Here is a 19,906-nt window from a genome sequence, read left to right as displayed (position 1 = left end):
GTACAAATAAACGCAAGAACAACCAGGACAGATAAATACATATGAAAATGATATAATATAGTACATTAAAGCATTTAAACCATATACTGATGTAATTATTTATGGGAAAGTTAGTTCATTCTTTCATCCCCCAGTTGTTTGATGGGGGAGGGGGTTATTAAAAATAAACTGGCATTAGCCTACAATGCATTGATGCTCATTGTGTTTTTGATCAATTTAATAGGAACATTTTTTTTTATTTTGTGCTTTTATATTATGCAAATGTAATCTGACGACAAAATTATATAGGTCTCGACCTGCTGAATGATTAACAAATCTAACGCAGACTCTTACAACTTTGTGAAAAAAACATAGTGCCCTAGACGTACCCTCCTCTTTGTAGTTTGGTTGTATTACGGAGACTTTATACTGAACTTCTTTAAATTAATGACAGAATTATCTGTCAGAGTGTGAGGTATAAAACCACTGATTTGTGACCGGTTGCGGGAAAGAACAAGAGAGTAGTACATATACTAAACAAATAGGTTCCTACGCATAGCTGCATCTTTGTCAATATGTGAATTATTTGGGTAGCGTTGGTATTAAATGAAAGCTTGCGGACTTGAGCTCACTGTAGAACCCTTGCTAAAAGTTTTTTTTTAAATGACAAAAAAAAAGTATATAAAATTATAGTAGGATTGTACACCAACGATGTTGTTCAGATCAGAAGTACCTATTTTTGTACTATCAAACTTCTGGAAACCATTACGCTATCAAATGCAATTAACAGTATGTTTAATTTTCCAGCACAAGTCAGGATAAAATATAGTTTTGACATGACATGATTGTCACCTTATATGAAGACAACGTAGCCATTAATGTGTATGATAGCGATATCAACCCTAGAAGTCAATGGGGCTATGAACTAGTGGTTTTATACTTTCTAATAAGAATAAAGACGGCTCATGTGATGAATATGAAATTCAAAAGTCAGCCACTTATTTTCGAAAATGTATAAAACTGAAGTAGAATATATATTACATCCCACAGACAATAGAGATAATATATGCTTTAAATTCCAAGCTAATGGCGGTCTTAGAAATATCAATTATAATAAATTGGGCAATATTCATACTTACGACATACATCCCAACATTGATGGGCAACAACGTTTTACACATGACACACATGCATCGGTGTCAAACGCTTTAGTTTCCATTCTTCCTATAAATTTTAGAAGATCACTTCTATGGTCTTTTTTATATGTCTAAAAAGTCAATATTTGTATATTAAGATAACACAAGATAAAAAATCAATTTTTCGATGGACTGCATTAGAATAATTGGAAGGTTACTGTCGAAAAAAGATATCTTTAATTCGCTAACAAGAGTTAACTCCATCAGGGAGGAGTAAGTTGTATTTAACGGATCAAATAAATTGACCAACATCTCTGCTTTTCATATTAATGACAGATATAGATTATAAATTGATAACTGATTACTAAATGAGATACGTTTTACAAAATATACTTACATTGTCATGTTGATGTTCATATGCTGTGTTGAATATTGCTATAAATATGTTTAAAGTGACTAAAGTAAATATAGCCAAAAATATCACAAGAAAAATTACATTGATATACGAAATAATCTCTTTGTCAGAATCAATAGCAGTAAAAGTGACATAAACTTCGTCTCCGTGCATAATAGACAACAAAGACTGGAAGGTGGATGTCCAGGAAGCAAACTGTAAATAAAAAGAAATTAACCGTTTCAAAAGAAATATTCTTGTTCAGTATATTTTGTATACAGAACATATGTTAACATTACATTGCGGTTTATATACACTCCAAATGCTATGATTTTCTGTCGTTCATTTAAGAGATACCTGTATTGCATTTAAATCTCCGACGGCATTAATAAGTGTGTTGGTGGTTGCTAGATAAGGTAAATGGCGGGGGTATATTACCGTATCATCAATTATGGATTGATACCATGAAAATTGGTGACGTTATCCAATCAAAATGAACGCAACCAACGATGTTGCATTACAATTATTTGTTCTGAGCCAATCTGAGGTAACAGTTTGCTGCTATACACGCTATATCTGCCAATAGAATCTGAAATATCATAATAGGGAGCCAAACAATCGATTTAAATCTTGGAGTCTTCTGTCTGATTATTGAGACCCATTCATCTCGGTCAACCAGTCAGCTAATTCATTATGGTGATCATTAACACTTTAAACCAGTTAGTTTGCCCGGTCAACAACTTAGTATTATAGATTATTTGGAACTGTTATGATCAACGTATGATGGACTTTTACCCTTTGTTTCAAGATGTAAGAAATAGTTAACCTAGATAACATTGTTTGCGCTATACTAAACCGATAAAGGTTCCTCTTTTGTGCATGTCATTCACCCATGTGACTTATATGTGATATTAACCTTTAACACTTCGTCTTATAAATAAAGAAATGTGAGAAATACGTTAATGAAACACCCACCACCTACAAATATGACAAAAAGACAACAAACATTTAATGATCAATATGTTCATTATAATTTAATATATAAATGTATTGAAAACATTGTTTCTCTGTTCACTTTCTTTTTATATATATAAAGTGTCTTTAATCAAACTAATAAAATAAAATAACTCTTTATAAATTGCATACGTCCGACGAACAGTACTAGTGCTTTACAATGACTAGAAATCGAGTTACTTTAAACAGAAAAGAATTTAAAAGAAACGATCGATAAAAAGAAGGGACCTGAGAAGAAAACATTAGCCAAATTCATCTATGGTCAATAAGCTAAGGAAGATGTTTTTTGACTGCGTGTTTGTATTTTTGCATGGCTTGTGTAACTGCATAGTAAGCGACCTTACCATGTGAACGCAACTGGGTTAGCTCTATCGGAGTTCATGCTATGTCGCCAGTTTTATTTGTTTTTTTATTTGCTTCTTCATTGATTTACGAAATGTAACCATCGATTAACATTTTTTACCATTTCCTATTCCCGAATTTGACATTTTGAGTGAAAATGTATTCGTAATCCCATTGAAACAAGCATACCAGAACGCATATCATGACAATGCTACAGATCATGTTCATTTTGCATTCTTTTGATTTAGTTTTTCTTTTAACTTTGATTGTATCTCGTTACTGAACAAATAAATTTGAGCATTGGTACCCTGCTGCTATTTTCAATTTCAACATTATGCATGATATATTTGATAATTTTAATACTATTTTCAACTCTGGGATATAAGTCTGAAAACATGATTCTAATAGTTTGACCGAATTTGAAAGATGACTATATTTCGAAGATGTCAAATGAGTAATGTAGTGAACTTTTACGAATATCTTATTTCAACTATTCTCGAAATTCTTTAAATAAGACGAAACCTCGTGCAACATATTAAGATAATGTACCTTTATATGGTAGGGTCCAAGGACTACCCATGCAAATAAAACAAACCCAGTAAACAATATTGAAATGCAGGCCAGGAACTTCAAAACAACAAATGCTGATCTCTCCATCACAGAAAATAAAAGCTGAAATATAAATTTAGAATATAAACTTATCAATCATTTAATTGAAAACTACACAAAATTCATTCACCTTTTGTACGTTTCCTTATAATTATAGATATTAAATATTAGTATTAAAATATCAGACTTAAAAGTACATGTAGTGTGTTATTGATGAGATGACGTAGGCAGTAAGAACATTAAAAATCCCTTTTGTACTCAAGATTCATTGTCGGTGCTCGCATAAACTGTATGCGTCCAAAGATTTTTTCTTGATTTACCTCCATATAAGAGGCTCAAATAAAGATCTTTCTTTGTTTTTTGTTATTAAAGCTTATCTTATTAAGATAGTGCTGTACATAAGACTGCAATCATCTCATATACAGTTGGTCTTAAATTATTCTATTGTTTGACTTTTATATCATTATGCATTCAATTTTTGATGAACTAGTTATTTTGTTGCCTTACTATTCGATCTCAAAAGGGCCTTGGAATAGTAATTCACTAAATTAATCACGTGAAAAAAATCTTACTAAGCAGATGTTTGTGACATTACTATCAAGCTGAAAATAGCACTTTTCTAATTGCCTGTCAGTCTGCGATTTTTCAAATCGAGAAGTTTAGACTGCTGCTGACGACGTAATCTTAATTTTATTTTATTAAACTTTTAAATCATATAATTGAAGGATCTATCCTAGAATGGTGTGTGAATTATAATATGTGTCAAAATATATATTTTTCCAAATTCTAAAGTAAAGAAACTTGAAAAAGATGAATAAATCTTAAAAGTAAGACACGTATAAAAACAGGGAAAATATCGACTACTGAAAAAAATCAAATTCGGATTAATTAATCAATATATTTTTCGTACTCCATATTCTTTTTACTTACGCCAAAAACGTGATCATACGCTAAATAATGCAAGACACTCATCCATGTAAACAAACAGCCAAATCCAAGGAGAATACCAGTTGTATCGTACATTGATATGATATAGTTTGTTTGTATCTGAAGTAGAATATACATGTGTAAAAGAAAATGAATAAACAAAAGTCCATGTTAATATGAATTAAACTTGTATCGCTAGTTTTCCTCAGTTAAGATGGAAAACTTGTATCTTCTTTATTAGCTTTTAGCAATCCGCCCTTAACTTTTTTACTTTTAACACATCGTGACACATAAGAATTTCAGTTCATTTGCACATACCGTTTCCTGTTAAAATAAGTCCCAAAAGAACTTTCCCATCATTCTGATTAAACCGCCCTCACAACTTTAATCTTGAATCGATCATTGAGTTTTTCTGTTTGATCATGATCTCTGATATGTTCTTATGTCGTAACTACAATCCCCTTCCCTTTTTTTCGAATGTGACCTGCCGAATTAAACTATTATCTGGGTTTTGTAATTACAAGAGCAACACGATGGATTGCTACATGTGTACTTACCCTTCTGGTGCACCTGAGATCACCCCCATTTTTGGTGGGGTTCGTGTTGCTTAGTTTTTAGTTTTTTGTGTTGTGTCTTGTGGTCTATTACATGACTGTTTGTATTTTTCTTTTTTAGCGTTGTCAGTTAATGTGTTTACTATTATCTAAAACAGAATATTACTCACCCCATGGTCAATACTTAATTTCATTACTGATCCCACTATTGTTATGATATTCGAAAGACATAATATCAAATCATTCAGCTTAAATATTTCCCAACATGCTCTATTAGACAGTATCTTTCCTTTTTCCTTCTTCTTGTAATGGTCTTTTGTTCTCTGAAATCAGCATAGAAAATGTTTTGCATTTTTTTTCTTGAAGAATGACTTTAATCATATTGAAATCATTTTTTATTATTATTATACAAATTAGACAATCCTTTGCCACTATACGATAAGACACTGCTTTCTGATGTGCCAAAGTATTTATCTTGTTATAGCATTACTTACCAAATATAATCTTTAACATATTTGTTTTTCGATGCAATAGAAGATTACAACTGTTTTCCAGGAAAACATTTAGAAAAGTGTATTTATATCAAATGTGAAATCGCTAAATCATGTAAATCAATTAATAAATATAAAACAGGATGTGAATCGTGTTAACTTGTCCAAATTCTAGCTTAGAATTTACCCCCCCCCCCCCCAAAAACAGTTTGGTATAATGACATCATACAAAAACTGTTTGTTTTTATAATGAATTTCATCATCTTTGAAGTTTGCATAAATGGAAACATCGTTTGGAACTTATTTTAAGTAGATGATATGTTTTGCGTTTTGTTTTGCGTTTTGTGTTGATGTCAATATATTTGTAGGAATCGGAACTGCGACGGTCACGCTGAAATGCTATGGTCCAAGCCGAAGTGCGTTGGTTAACACGTTGAAGTTCGAAGGTTAACGTTAATGTTACGATTGAGTGTGATGGTGTATACCAGCTAGATGAGATGGTCTGAAGTTGGAATCCCATTTAATGAAGCGGAGAAGAAGTTAGCAGGCTAGCTTCGCATTTATGAGATCGGGTTTGATTTTTGGTCCGGACAAACAAAAGTTAATTTGCTAATCATCCGCTTAGCCCGCAGAAGTAAAGAGTTAGTTGGAAACATAGACTAGAGTCTTCCGATTTAGTACTATGGATAAGAGAAGAAATGTCGTTATAAGGAGATCGATTGTGAAAGTTCTTACAAAGCAATATTTGTCTCACGAATAAAACAAAATCATCTCGACTTCAAATGGCAAAACGTTGCATTTAATTATTTTATTTTCCACACAAAAACAAGTGAAAAATATATTAGAAGAAAGAGTCATCATTATGATTAAGATCAAGACATACTATACACATGGAAAAAGTATTGCAACACCAAATTGAAATTGAAATTAAAAAAACACTTTTAATTTTTTTGTGATATAATTTGGTAAAATAGAACTAATTAAACATTATTTAAGTATCACCTGAGTTTAATCAATAAATATCGACTCGATAAGTTTTTATCTGCACATGCAGCTACTGTACCCGTAAACAGCAAAACAGATGTTTTCATCCTCATTGTTTTCAACACTTTAAATAACCAAGTTTTTAAAGTTATGTGATTGACACCTTGTAATGGGTCCTCGGCAACTCTAAACTGCAGCAAGATGGCAGATTATCACAATGAGAGAAGCACGGATGTCGCTGAAACAACTGCACGTATTTTTGGTCATCACCATTCCACTATAAGTCGTTTTGAGAATAAAAATAAGGCACTTAACGATGTTAAGGAACTTTCGAGATAAAGAAGACCCCCTATACCATTTGCTAGGGAAAATCAAGCATAATGAAGGTTGGTCAGAAGGAAACCCATTGCATACAATACAATCCTAAAAAGAGAATGGTGGGCATACAGGAGCCTTTTAACGAAAACTATTCAAGATCGACTCATCGCTACTGGTTATCGTGCGATAAGACCATTTCGGAGACCTTTGCTTACGAACAGACACACAGTTTTCCGTATCCAATGTAGTGCAGAGCTCGCTAAAGTTGAAAATTAGCATCGTGGAGGAAGATCCATTGTTCCAATGGAATTCGGTTCATCTTCCTTGGACGGATCGTAGCCCGGATTTGAACCATATCGAGTATATACGCACACTATTGGACGGAACGTGCGCGAAAGGACACCCCAGTTCAAACACATCATGAAATAAACAATGCCCTTCATCAGAAATGGTTGCTGCTACCTTAGCAACAAATTAGTCGATTTTTGGCAGTAATCAGAAGACGTTTAGATGCTGTTATCCGTTTGAATGGAGGCTGCGCACAAAGTACTAATTATTTGGCGTATAACGATCAACCATGATGTGAACCGTCATCTGAAGATTATTTTTGAAATGTCTGACATTGTAAAGTTCGACTACAGTAAAAGTTGTAAAATGCATTTTTTTGTACAAAAAACACTTCATTTTGTTATTAAAATTGTGGTTATATAAATCATTTTTTTTTTAAACATTTTTTGTTCGTTTCAATGCCAATGTTATCATAAACTATGTTTCAATAATATTATACAAATATTTTATTATATTTCATCCAAAAAAAAGAGGCTGATTTTTCAAATTTTAAAAATCAAGGTGTTGCAATACTTTTTTCCATGTGTATATTAGTCATACAGAATATTTGCGGCATACTTTTTCATTTGCAGACCATGATCATATTTGAGCTGCTTTGTTCCTTATGATCTGTTGTCTGTCTTACTTTTACAAATTTTTGTAACCTTCTATTCTCCTGTCTGCGAACAATTGATTGTGTTTTTAAAGAAACGTCACAAAAACTAAACGTCATGACAAATCATTGCACTTCAGCGAAAGTACCATTTTACTTCCGCGCGTACCATCGAACTTCAGCGTTGCAATCGTATTTCCGCGTCCCCGTCGCACATCCAAGTCCTACATATTTACCTTGCACAGAATGATAGAAGAAATCCAACTGTACAAACAGAACAGTCCGTGTAGAACACTGAACAACAAAACAAGTGCTGAAATCACAATTTCCTCAACTTTTGCTGAAATGATCAAGGAAATAGTTGTAAATAATTAATTCATAACGTAAAACATCTTTCACAGCATACATTTATGTACTATGATGAACAACATGTAGATATTGGAATATCAAATTAATCTTAAATGGAACCTGTCAGGTAACAAACGTTTCATTAAATTATATTTGAGAGTCATAATACATCATGTTGCTGATAAAATCCATTTATTGACCCTTTTAGAAAGTAGAAATAAAAAAATACATCATCCAAACGTATTTGTATCTTGATGTAATGCATTCTTTTTCTAAGTATATATTAAATATCAAGGTTGTATTTTTTCTTCAATATATAATGATTATTCGACTACCCGTAATAATAATAATAGTATTTTATCAATATCATTATTATTAGCATAATAATAATAATTATTATTATTATTATTATTATTATTATTATTATTATTATTATTATTATTATTATTAGGTCTTTCCACTTTTCTGTGGAAAGACCTATTGTTTTTCTTCTGATTATTTTTTTTTTTTTTTTTTTTTCTTCCGCCTAATTTTGTTCTTGCGATAAACATTTGTTTCGCAATATGTCGCTTTGATATTTGGTATATGATATCGAACAGTTTATGCGCTTTTGAAATTTACCTGCGTAACCGAATACTTTTCTTTGTAGGAGTTATCTCCCCAAACACTGTTTTCCTTGTGCTCAAACTCCTCCGCAACCGTAAAAGATAACGACAAATTTATTTTACAAAATTGCTCGTTATATCCTTTGCATGATTTGTCCTATTTTGACCGAAGCAATATGACCGCTCCATATGAGAGTTATTTCCCCTTATGCATCTGATATAAATGATATGCATTTCTATCTTATAAACCATAAGTGATAGAGACTAGGATCTGTTGATTTGAGGTCCTTGGTCCAAAAAAATGAAAATTAGGTCAAGGTCAAAGGTCAAGGTCATATTCTAATATTTGAATTTGGCTTATTTTCACTTATATCCAAAGACCGTATAAGATATCAACTAATTATTTTTACTAAATTGTTAGTTGCGACATGTCGTAACACATAATTTTTTATTGCAAGGGCACGTTGAACGTAAAAGGGAGTTTTCTCCCCTCTTGTATTTAAAAATACGTGTTTGGTGATATAAGTCATTAACCAAATATAATTAAGACCTATGGTCTTTTGATTTGTTGTCCTTATTTCATGACCTTGAAATTGGTCTCAAGGTCATAGCTTAATTTGACGTTCTAGATTTTGACCTTTGCTTTTATTTTATATGTATACATGATAAAGCTATGAAACTTTTGGAAAAAGGTATCAAACCATTTAACCTTGAAAGAAACAACCGGAAGTGACCTTTTGTAAACCGGAAGTAGCTATTTTTTGTACTTTATTAATATAAAAGTATATAGAACCAGATATTTTAGGAATCAGTGTCAAGTAAATATTCAAATATAATGGTAAGTAACATTTTTCAAACCGGAAGTAACAAATTATCTCCCTTATTTAAAAAAAATGTATGGAAACCAAATATTTTAGGAATCAGCGTACTAGAAGCTATCATTTGACGATTGAAATGACATTTTAAACTTAGTTTCACAACTTTCATATCAAAATACATTGTTTTGATGGAAAGACCTTCAATTGTTCTCTGAACAATTGGTTTTTAATTATTATTATTATTATTATTATTATTATTATTATTATTATTATTATTATGATTATTATAAGATAATGATAATAGTATAGTAATAATAAACACTTTAACATTTAAGGCAATTGAAGAGGAATGCAATTAATTATGCTTGTTTATTAAATTCGTCTTACACTTTTTATTTTTATTTTTTTATATCTATCTTAAAGATATTCATTAAATAATACTTCACCTACTAAAGTAGATGTATAACATAATTTGCTTTTCACCTACCATCAACCGTACTATCTGCACTGCATTTTACTTCTTCTACACTTGTTTTAAGTTTAACTATTATTTGTCCATTTATTTGTCGATTATCAAAGAAAACCTGCAATATTGAAAATTTAGCTGATAGCAATTGTGTCGTTGTAAATAATATAAGCAAACTTTTCGTTTTGTCAAACGCTTAAATAAAGAAGATCAAAGTAGAGCATTGAAAATATGAAAGAAGCGTACAATTACGTAACCAATGAAACTTATTCTTCCGGATCAATTTGATTGGATTGATATGAGTATACTTAATGTTTTAATCGATAGAAATCAATGATTTGAAAACCATTACTTCTTTATCGGTTTAAGGCAATCTATATTTACCAAAATTTTGTAAGGATTCTGTAAGTAGAATTGAGTATAAAATGTATGATTTCACCTTTGAATAGATCATAAATATATAAAATAATAAAAGGTGTGAACCCCAAACCAAAGCTAAAACCGGCAAAAATGCATTCGGTTTTTATGAAAAAAACTGATAATATGTCGCGTTCATTGTTGTCAGCATGATGTAAAATGGATGGGATTGTGGCTTACGTCATTGACTTTAGTCTTCCTGAACTTATCAAAATGAATATGAAAGTTTTGTTGCATCCATAGTATCTTTACTTAGGCGAAACATGAAAGAAACTGATAATCACGGATCTCAATGTAGCTAACGTAATTTCCGGAATATAAAAATTTGATGCTATGGTTCTCAAGAGAAGTTTAAATAATAATTACTTACAGTGCCATGAATACCGAAACACTGTATATCTTGTCCAGTTTCAGCATTCAAATGGATTGAACTTAATTTAAAATCAATGCTAACTGACAATAACCTAAAATTAAATCATGAATATGTAGAGAAATAAGTCGTTCATCAATGACACGTCCACTATATATTGTTTGCAATATAACATTGAATTAAATGTATGTTAAATGTATATAGGAGTAAAAAAATTAGTCACAAGTCAGGAGCTTATAGTTCAGTAGTTGTGTCTGTCGTATGCTTTTGTCAATTGTACTAATTAAATAATGCCGTGTTTTACATTTCTCGTTCCATGACCATTTTATAAAAAATATGATACATCAAAAATAATGAACTTCTAGGAAAATCCAAAAAGGAATGTCCTTAATTAAATGGTAAAATCAAAAGCTCAAACACATCCAACGAACGGATAACAACTGTTATATTCCGTACTTGGTACAGTCATTTTCTTATGTAGAAAATGGAGGATTGAAGTACCAAGTCAGGAATATGACAGTTGTTGTCCATTCGCTTTTGATGTGTTTTGTTATTTAATTTTTCCATGTGATTATGGACTTTCCGATTAGATTGTCTTCTAAGTTCAGTTTTTCTTGTGATTTTACTTTTTAAATCTGGTTTTATATCTAGCTAAAACTCTCAGTTTATGATAGACGCATAAAATTCTATTATATTTGTAACACTCAGAAACGTGTTTTCCCCCAAGCGTGTCCGCTTTCTCCAAACGTGTCCACATGGACGTCACTGAACTGCAAAACATGTCTAGTTGTAAAACAGCGCCAAAGCGTGTCAATTGTGTTCATTATTTTTACTGGAATTATCATTCGTGTCAATAACATAAATACGTGAAGATATTAAATCGGACAACCGCGTTGTGAGAATGTGCTATTATTCTCTGTGCGTTTCTTACTGAATTCACAAAAAAAACTCGGTTTTTACTAACTCTCAGATTAAAATCCGAATCTGTTAATCCCGAATAACCGTTAGAACTTAGGTCCAATCTTAAATTCACGGTATGATAAAAGAAGCTATCTAAAGTATAAATAAGAAGATTGCAAATGACACAGAAATTAACAGCTAACGTACGGCATTCAACAATGAGCAAAGCAGTTACCGCATAGTTAGCTATTAAAGGCACGAATTTAGTGGTGATATAAACCTGAAAATTGATATGTAAAAAAGCTGATAACCAGTTTATGATTTTAAGAGCTTTTAAAATATCCGAACTTTTGAAAGCCTGAACATTTGCTGAAAGGAAGTCAATTCTGCTGAAAACAAGAGTGCAGTATTTGTAGTAATATAAACGGCATCAACGAAGTTTATTAGTACAAAATAATTTACATATCAAACAATTAATTCAACAGTTCAAAAATTATATGTATGTTTGCTCTAAATGAACATGAAATACTTGCAACTGGACAATAATAAATTTCAGTCAAACGTCAATTCATATGTCACAGAATAAATTTGCAATATTGTTTATGCTAATCATTTAACACATGCTATTGAACAAACAAATGCCATTGAACAAACCATAGATATGATACTACATCTATAAACAAACAAACGCTAATAAATGACCACTTCATCAACTGTGTTCCCCATCACAGAACTGTCGTAAACGTTAATGATTTGGGACATGCATTTATAATGTTAGCACTAAAAGACTTGACACGTTCTGGCGTGTAATAATGGACACGTTTTTGGCGAATAAGAATTATCGTACACGTTTGGGGGTCATGAAATCGGACCCGTTTGGGGAATATTGAATATTACGGACACGTTTGAGGAGAACAGACACGTTTGGGGGACTCGGACACGTTTGGGGGGAAGGACACGTTTGAGACTGTTACATATTTACAACGATGCGTTAACAAAACAACAGACATAATAGGTAAAAATGTGTTTTTTTATCCTTCTTGAGTGAATTCAGTGACCAATTATTGTTTTGCTCATTTTAATTTGAACACTGGAGGAAACTTGTGTCATTGAAATGCATACCATATCTCCTATTATCAATATAAGATATTTTTAAAGGTATTATTTTGATGTATTCTTTCATTTGTTGTTCTTATTTTGCTTTTTATCTCTTGAAATACTTCAATTAGATATTGTCCGGAGCAAGTTTAGTTATCTGACTGGAAACCTCTGGGGTTTTTTTTTATATCGGGCAAAAGAAGGTGATGCATTCCTTCAGACATTTTGAGTATGTTTGTATAGTTAGATTGTTGCTTTAGTAATTGGGACTATAGATTTAATCGCAAAAAAAAGAAACCATGATTGAACCATTAAACATACAGTTAAATATTTTTTCATTCAACTATCGACACGTTCCCCTCTTCGTTTATGTGCGTTTATAAATTGCACCAGATCATCGTTGCTGTATTTTTATCTGGAAAATCACCGTTTGACGAACTGATTCGACAAGGATTGTTTTATTTCTTTCAAGTTTAAGTTGAAAAAAAAAGATTTGAAAGGACTCAATACATATTTCTTATCATTTCTCCATGAAATATATCTCATTTACGTCATTTACGTATAAGATGATATTACAAAATGACAAAGTGTACTAGTGTTATGGTATTAACGTTTCTTTACTTTCAAGACATTTTACTAAATTTAGGCATATATTATGTCTGTAGTTAGACAAGAGGGGTCTTGAATAGTAGAAGAGGAAGCGTTTTTCGTATATCTTCGCACAAAACTTGGAACAAATAATGTAAAGAATGTAACGCTCTAAAATTGGAAAAATAATATGTTTCCTGGACTGCCATTTTGCAAAAATCACGTACGGACTAACCACATCTCTTTTAGTTTTATATTGAAAATCAATATCAACAAGCGTACTATGAAAAGCTATGCAATCAGAAGTGTAAGATAATGAAATAATTGACTGTCATAAGTTAGATAGAAGGTTATAACAAAAAGTTTTTTTCTTCAAATATACTAATATTTGAAAATATATATATTTGTATGGTAAAATCTTAACCAAATAAAACTTTTTTCTTTTTGCACTCCGATTTTAGGAAACATTTCTTCATTGAACACATACGCACTCAAAACTTGATTCCAAATGATTAAGGAAATGCCTGATTTCAGGGGATAACAGGATATCAAGATAATATCAATACAATAGCGTTAAGGCAAACTTAGATAAATTAGAAGCACACAGATTTTACAAATTTATACAAAATATTACCTCACTAGTTTTCCATCAGTACTTCTCATCAGGTCTGCTATGCTTGGTTCGAAGCCATAATCAGGAGGACTTTGTTCATCAATGTCACTACAAACTAATGGTAAATACATGTACGATGATTAACACATCAAAATGGTGAAACATTTCAATGACAAGATGTATGGTATGTTCGTGGACCGGGGTTTTTTTCGTAAGGAAATCGTCATTTCTGGTTCACCTTAATAAATTCTTTTAATTGTAAAAAGATACCTGTTTTCAAGATTTTTCATGTCAATTTTTAAACAAACTACGTGTAGTCCTATCATTTACCAATTCAATCTGCTATGAAAATAACACCCCTTTAATGAATCATTTCAAGTTTGATAAGCAGGTGTAACAAATATATTTCATCAAGCCTGTAATAAAAGATTCAAGAAATATAATGAGAGGTATGTGTCATACCTTGACCTCCATCTTACAAATTGACAGAGATTGCCTTTGGAGAAAAAAAAGCGTAGGTCAAGAAAACCTCACATGACCATTTTTTTTTAAGTTATTGCTTTTTTATTTCTTTCTTTTTTGTTTGTTTGTTAAAGGTTATATTTCCCATACAAGTATTTCCCATGAACTCTCACTTCATTTCTTGCATTCCGTAAAGTATGAAGATTTGTGATGACTTGTCGTAAATTCATGGGAGATGTGAATTGTTATTCTTTTGTTTACATGTTGTAATACATTTGTAGATTTTTCTAATTGTTCTTGCGTTTATTTGTACTGTGTTCTTGTCACGTAATGGTGTCATTTTAGAGTTGTTTTTTTACATTGATATATAGTGGGAGGTTTTGCTACACATATAAACAGGTTCTACGCTGCATTTTTGTTCTTTCAATTTCCTTTAGAAAGTAAAAAATGTGGCAGTTGTTATATAATCGTCCTTTTCTATGTATGTAAGGAAATATTTTACAGTTTCTATCCTAGCTTATGCACAATTTTTCATGTCTCATGACATAAAGGTGCCTATTGAATCGTAAAATACCTGTCTTATGGGTTGTATCAATTGCTACAATTTTTTCTTCGTCTTCATTATATATTCCTGTTTCGAAATAATAAAGACATAGCGTAACTGGCTTCTCGCGTCCACCTGTTCCGTTTATCCGTCTGATGAAGAAAGACCCAACAGATGTTGTTGGGATATTGTAAACCTTTGGACAAAAACTTTACGTAGAATTATAACATAAGAATTAATATGAGCAATTGACGATATAATCCAATTGTCTTAATTTATAGTAGAATGTCCTTTGACGCGATTAACAATCTTTCCTTCGAAACTGAATGATTAAAAACTTTTTCTCAATTTTCCGTTGATAAATTTTATAATTAGAAAGAAACTAAGATTCAAAATCATGCCTTTTGATGGTTTTGTCTTTTTCTGAGATTGTTTCTATTTGTCGCTCCTCAAATATTTAAAAAGATTGTAATCTCTGACATTAAAAGTTCTTCGGTTTGAACTTTCTTTATGAAGGTAATTTCAGCAAGCGCTTTAGACTCACAATAAATTTTAAAAGAGTTATTTTCACATTTATTGTACACAAAAGAATTAATTATCTTTTTCATTGTCATATAAAATGTTAGTTTAAATAAATGAAAATTGCCCAACATATACTTCTAGAGATGTATGAGACCAACTTACGTCAATGGTCCCTATTTATTAGGACAATCAGCTCTATTCTTTTTGCAATTTTCTTTTGAAGTTTGACAATACTATCACAAAATATGAATATATTCATCTCAACAAATGCATGTAGAACTTGACAGATTTTGATTTTATTTTTCCCTGATAGTCATAAAATTTGTATTTGTTTTTAGTAGAAGATGGAAAATGGACAAATGTGCATAATAATTAATTTAAATGCTACATATTTGCAAATATTTAGTAAAGACAACCCTCTTTGCAGCAAGTGTTAAGGAAAATGTGCGCAGACGTCTACATTAAAAATCTCAGGATAACTGTTCAAGAAATGCCAGCAGGCAAAAGGTTGTCAGACCACTGTGGAAAATGCGTTTATGACTGATAGATTCATTCTTTATTTTGAGCGTACGGGTTAATAGATGTTCGTTATCAGACAAACGGTATGTTCAAACCTTCGTTTGAGACAAATTGACCAATTTATATAGTTCGATGATAAAAAGTGAAGCATTTTTTTCTAAATATAATTCGCCAGAGAATAGGCATATTTCCCAGAAGTTCGAAGAGTTGTGTATGGTCCAAATAAACTCATTTTTACATTAGATTCAACCCAATTATGTGCTTATACTTACGTTTGTGACAGTATAATTGATATGCTTTAACAGGTTATCTATGGTGTAAATGGCATATATACCAGTCGATGGAGGATAGGGCATAGTTTCATAATCCTGGGACCAGTCTTTCAACAATAAATGCTTCATTGCTACATTATTTCTTTCCAAAAAGTCGGCAAACTGTGCCCGATCATTTCCAAAAAGTACTAACTATAAGATATATAATACAAGATATGACTGTCATGTTGTGAATTATTGTTCATCTTTATTTTCACAAAAAACGCAAATGTCCGATGAGATCCGGAAATTACATATGATATTTGTTATAACTCAATCGATGATTGTCTACCAATCTATACTTAATAATGCTATTCTCTCTTTAATCTAGGATAATTCATGATTGTTAAATTCAATAAAAGAAATAGAGCTTTACAATGATCTTCACAGGTTATCAAACTTTGAATTTTTCGAAAAACTAAGGATGTTCTTGTCCCAGGAATAGATTACATTGTACCTTAGCCGCATTTGGCACAACTTTTTGGAATTTTGGATCCTCTATGCTCTTCAACTTTGTATTGTTTGGCTTTATAACTATTTTGAAATGAGCGTCACTGATGAGTCTTGTGTAGACGAAACGCGCGGCTTACATACTAAATTATAATCCTGGTACTTTTGATAACTATTTACACCACTGGGTCGATGCCACGGCTGGTGGACGTTTCGTCCCCGAGGGTATCACCAGCCCAGTAGTCAGCACTTTGGTGTTGACATGAATATCAATTATCTGATCATTTTTATAAATATCCTGATACAAAACTTTGAATTTTTCGAAAAATTAAGGATTTTCTTGTCTCAGGAATATATTACCTTAGCCGTATTTGGCACAACTTTTTGGAATTTTCGTTCTTCTATGCTCATCAACTTTGTATTGTTTGGCTTTATAACTATCTTGATATGAGCGTCACTTATGAGTCTTGTGCAGACAAAACGCGCGGCTTACGTACTAAATTATAATCCTGGTACTTTTGATAACTATTTACACCACTGGGTCGATGCCACTGCACCCAAATTGTTAACATTTTTTACCTTTTATGTCTGTTAGTTTCGCTCACAAATTGTTGTCTATATAATGGAATTTTATGCAACTGTGCACTATTTTTTTCTACGATTGTGACAGCTTATTTATTCGTATTGAAATTATTTCTTTTAAAAATGAAGATAAAATCACCAATACAAATCGGTTAAAAGACCATAGAGAGAAATTTAAAAACCTATATTTTATACTATGCGACACTATATACGTTTGAATTTGAATGATTAAAAAGTAACATGATAATAAAGAATCAGGGAATATGTAAATAAAATAAAGTTCAGAGATAGAAAAATTTCATATTTTTTGTATGAGGCTTTGTTGCTGCCTAACAAGAGAGATTTACTTAGAACTCGAACAGTTCCGATGTGAATATATTGGTTGAAATTTTCTTACCTTGATATACCATTGTTTTTACATCGAAGCTAAAAAGTCTACAAATTGATTTTGAATCCCTAATCGTGCCCCATATTTTGAATAAAACTGACTACATTGCAAGAGTTAGCACGTTTACTGATAAATATAGAAATGTTCTGGGTGCATTTAAAAAAAAAGTAAAATCCCAAAAATACTGAACTCTGAGAAAATTTAAAACGGAAAGTCCCTAATCAAATGGCAAAATCAAATGATAAACCACATCAAACGAATGGACAACAACTGTCATATTCCTAACTTGGTACATATATTTACAAATGTAGAAAATGGTGGATTGAACCTGGTTTTATAGCGCTAAACCTCTCACTTGTTTGACAGAAGCATCAAATTCAATGTTTACGTCGGTTTTAGGTTGTGACCGGGATTTGTTTTCTCCCTGTCTGTCAATTTATGACTTTTGAACAGCGGTATACTGTTGCTTTTATTTACAGGGATACTTAATATAAATAAAAGATGAATTAAACAAATACCTGATATGTGCATAAAACCCATACAAACAGCAGGAGGATAAGTTTTTCTGGTACCCTGCCAAGTCCACGACCATTACACATTCGTGTGTATGGATCGTTAAAATGATTATTAAGTTTATGTAATAGTTCTTCCTCTTCTTTATCTTTACTAGGTGAATGATACTTGACAGGATCTGTGCAAAATAAGAAAATAAATGAAACACAATGGTATCATCCTACATTTTAAGTAAATAGTGCGTTAAAGATCAGAATATTAGACAATAACTGAGAGAAGATGTCAAATAAAACAAAAGTACAAGAAAAGTATCGATTAATTAATAAGTTGATGTCATATTATATTTTAGAGACAGTTAAGTTTTAGATTCAAAATATTTCATATATACCTTCAAAGTTGTCCTCTGCAGATTTCCTTTCCTTTTGTATGTCTCCATTGTCAGAAATATCTGCTTCAGTTGTTGCCATACTAAAAATAAACCTTATTGAGTTTTTGACTATTTACTTGTTGATGCTGTTTTAACTTGACATCACATTTTCAGTATCAGTTTTTGACGGAAATTTAAAAATTAAACAACCACATCCTGTATATATGTTATTTTATTTTTAAACTGTGAACAATAATTAGTAGAGGCTTTGATGAATATGGAAACAAAGAGAAAAACCCTTTATATCGGATGATAATATTTTGCAACACGAACCTCGCTGAAAACCTATTGTTATTTGATTTTGCCATGTGATTATAAACTCTCCAAATTGATTTTCCTCTGAGTTCAGTATTTTTTTTATTTTACTTTTTTGTCCTATCTGATTTTTATAGGTTTGTTTGATTTCGTGTGATATGTTAAACATTTATGTAAATTATCATTTAAATGTGAAAAACTGTTGGGGTTTTTTCTCGAATAGGTCACGAATGGTTATTCATACTGTCTCTCTTGTTTCGGTTTTTGATGTAAGGTAGCAATACAAAACAAAAGTTAATAATTTAGCATCGCTTAACTGGCCCCGTTGAATTTCTCAAATATGAAAGTTATTGTCTTAAAAGGTAGATTGTTTGATTGCTGAGTATGATAGCCTTCAGAGTGGGTTACTATGACATCAAGATTGTGTTTGCATGTTTTATAGGCTATGTTCTGTTTGACAGTCCGTATTTTTCACATAGGTATCATCCATACACAAAATTTAAGTCGTTATACCGTGGTTAGACTTTGTTGAGTGTACCATTTTTCTCAAATAAAAAGAAAACATTTATAAAACATATATGAGTTAAAACATCTAAACGATGTTTAAATACAAACATTTTCTAATCGAGGATTATTTCTCTTATAAAATGCATGTATACATACCTTTTGTAACCACTTGATCAGTCTGGTGGGTTTAAATGTCGGACCTTTGAAGTAAGCAAATTCCTAACATTATTTTATGAAACTATAAATAGATAATTAGTTTGCAGACACTATAGAATCAACATTTAAAGGACATTATTAATAATCACGTGATCAATTAAACATTCTATTGAGGAAATGTTTAAACATTTTAAAAAACTTTATTTGGTCCACCTGTCTGTATTTTAATTATCTGGTATAAACAGAATGTAACATCAGTAGATTCGGAACTACTTCTATTTATCTTTACAATGTAACAAAGTACATTGGAGACCTTTAAGTGATAAGAGGAATTCGGGATTATCTATTAGTGTAAAAGC

At 31.3% G+C, this 19,906-nt stretch overlaps 1 protein-coding gene across 4 annotated transcripts in view; it reads right to left on the bottom strand.

Annotated features, from left to right (window-relative positions):
- The window catches only part of LOC143082945 (mucolipin-1-like), a 47,238-nt gene extending 27,617 nt beyond the window's left edge, over positions 1-19,621 (bottom strand). The window contains exons 1-14 of one of the 4 annotated variants that reach the window (XM_076259000.1): positions 19,548-19,621; positions 18,591-18,670; positions 18,208-18,380; positions 16,231-16,422; positions 14,948-15,113; positions 13,933-14,026; positions 10,713-10,806; positions 9,947-10,043; positions 7,925-8,028; positions 5,126-5,278; positions 4,405-4,521; positions 3,415-3,537; positions 1,513-1,725; positions 1,119-1,246 (exon numbers count right to left, since the gene is read on the bottom strand). In XM_076259000.1, coding sequence (XP_076115115.1) covers positions 1,119-1,246; positions 1,513-1,725; positions 3,415-3,537; positions 4,405-4,521; positions 5,126-5,278; positions 7,925-8,028; positions 9,947-10,043; positions 10,713-10,806; positions 13,933-14,026; positions 14,948-15,113; positions 16,231-16,422; positions 18,208-18,380; positions 18,591-18,669 — 1,733 coding nt within the window. In that variant the 5' untranslated portion in view covers position 18,670; positions 19,548-19,621. Of the gene's footprint in view, positions 1-1,118; positions 1,247-1,512; positions 1,726-3,414; positions 3,538-4,404; positions 4,522-5,125; positions 5,279-7,924; positions 8,029-9,946; positions 10,044-10,712; positions 10,807-13,932; positions 14,027-14,947; positions 15,114-16,230; positions 16,423-18,207; positions 18,381-18,590; positions 18,743-19,547 lie in introns of those variants that run through there. The other 3 variants (XM_076258997.1, XM_076258998.1, XM_076258999.1) reach the window with 3 other exon arrangements.
- Between the last annotated feature and the right edge of the window lie 285 nt (positions 19,622-19,906).

The sequence above is a fragment of the Mytilus galloprovincialis genome, chromosome 7, assembly GCF_965363235.1.
Source record: "Mytilus galloprovincialis chromosome 7, xbMytGall1.hap1.1, whole genome shotgun sequence".
NCBI classification, from domain to species: domain Eukaryota; kingdom Metazoa; phylum Mollusca; class Bivalvia; order Mytilida; family Mytilidae; genus Mytilus; species Mytilus galloprovincialis.
The sequence above is the reverse complement of the archived record's forward strand: the minus strand, read 5'-3'. Positions and strand labels throughout refer to the sequence as shown.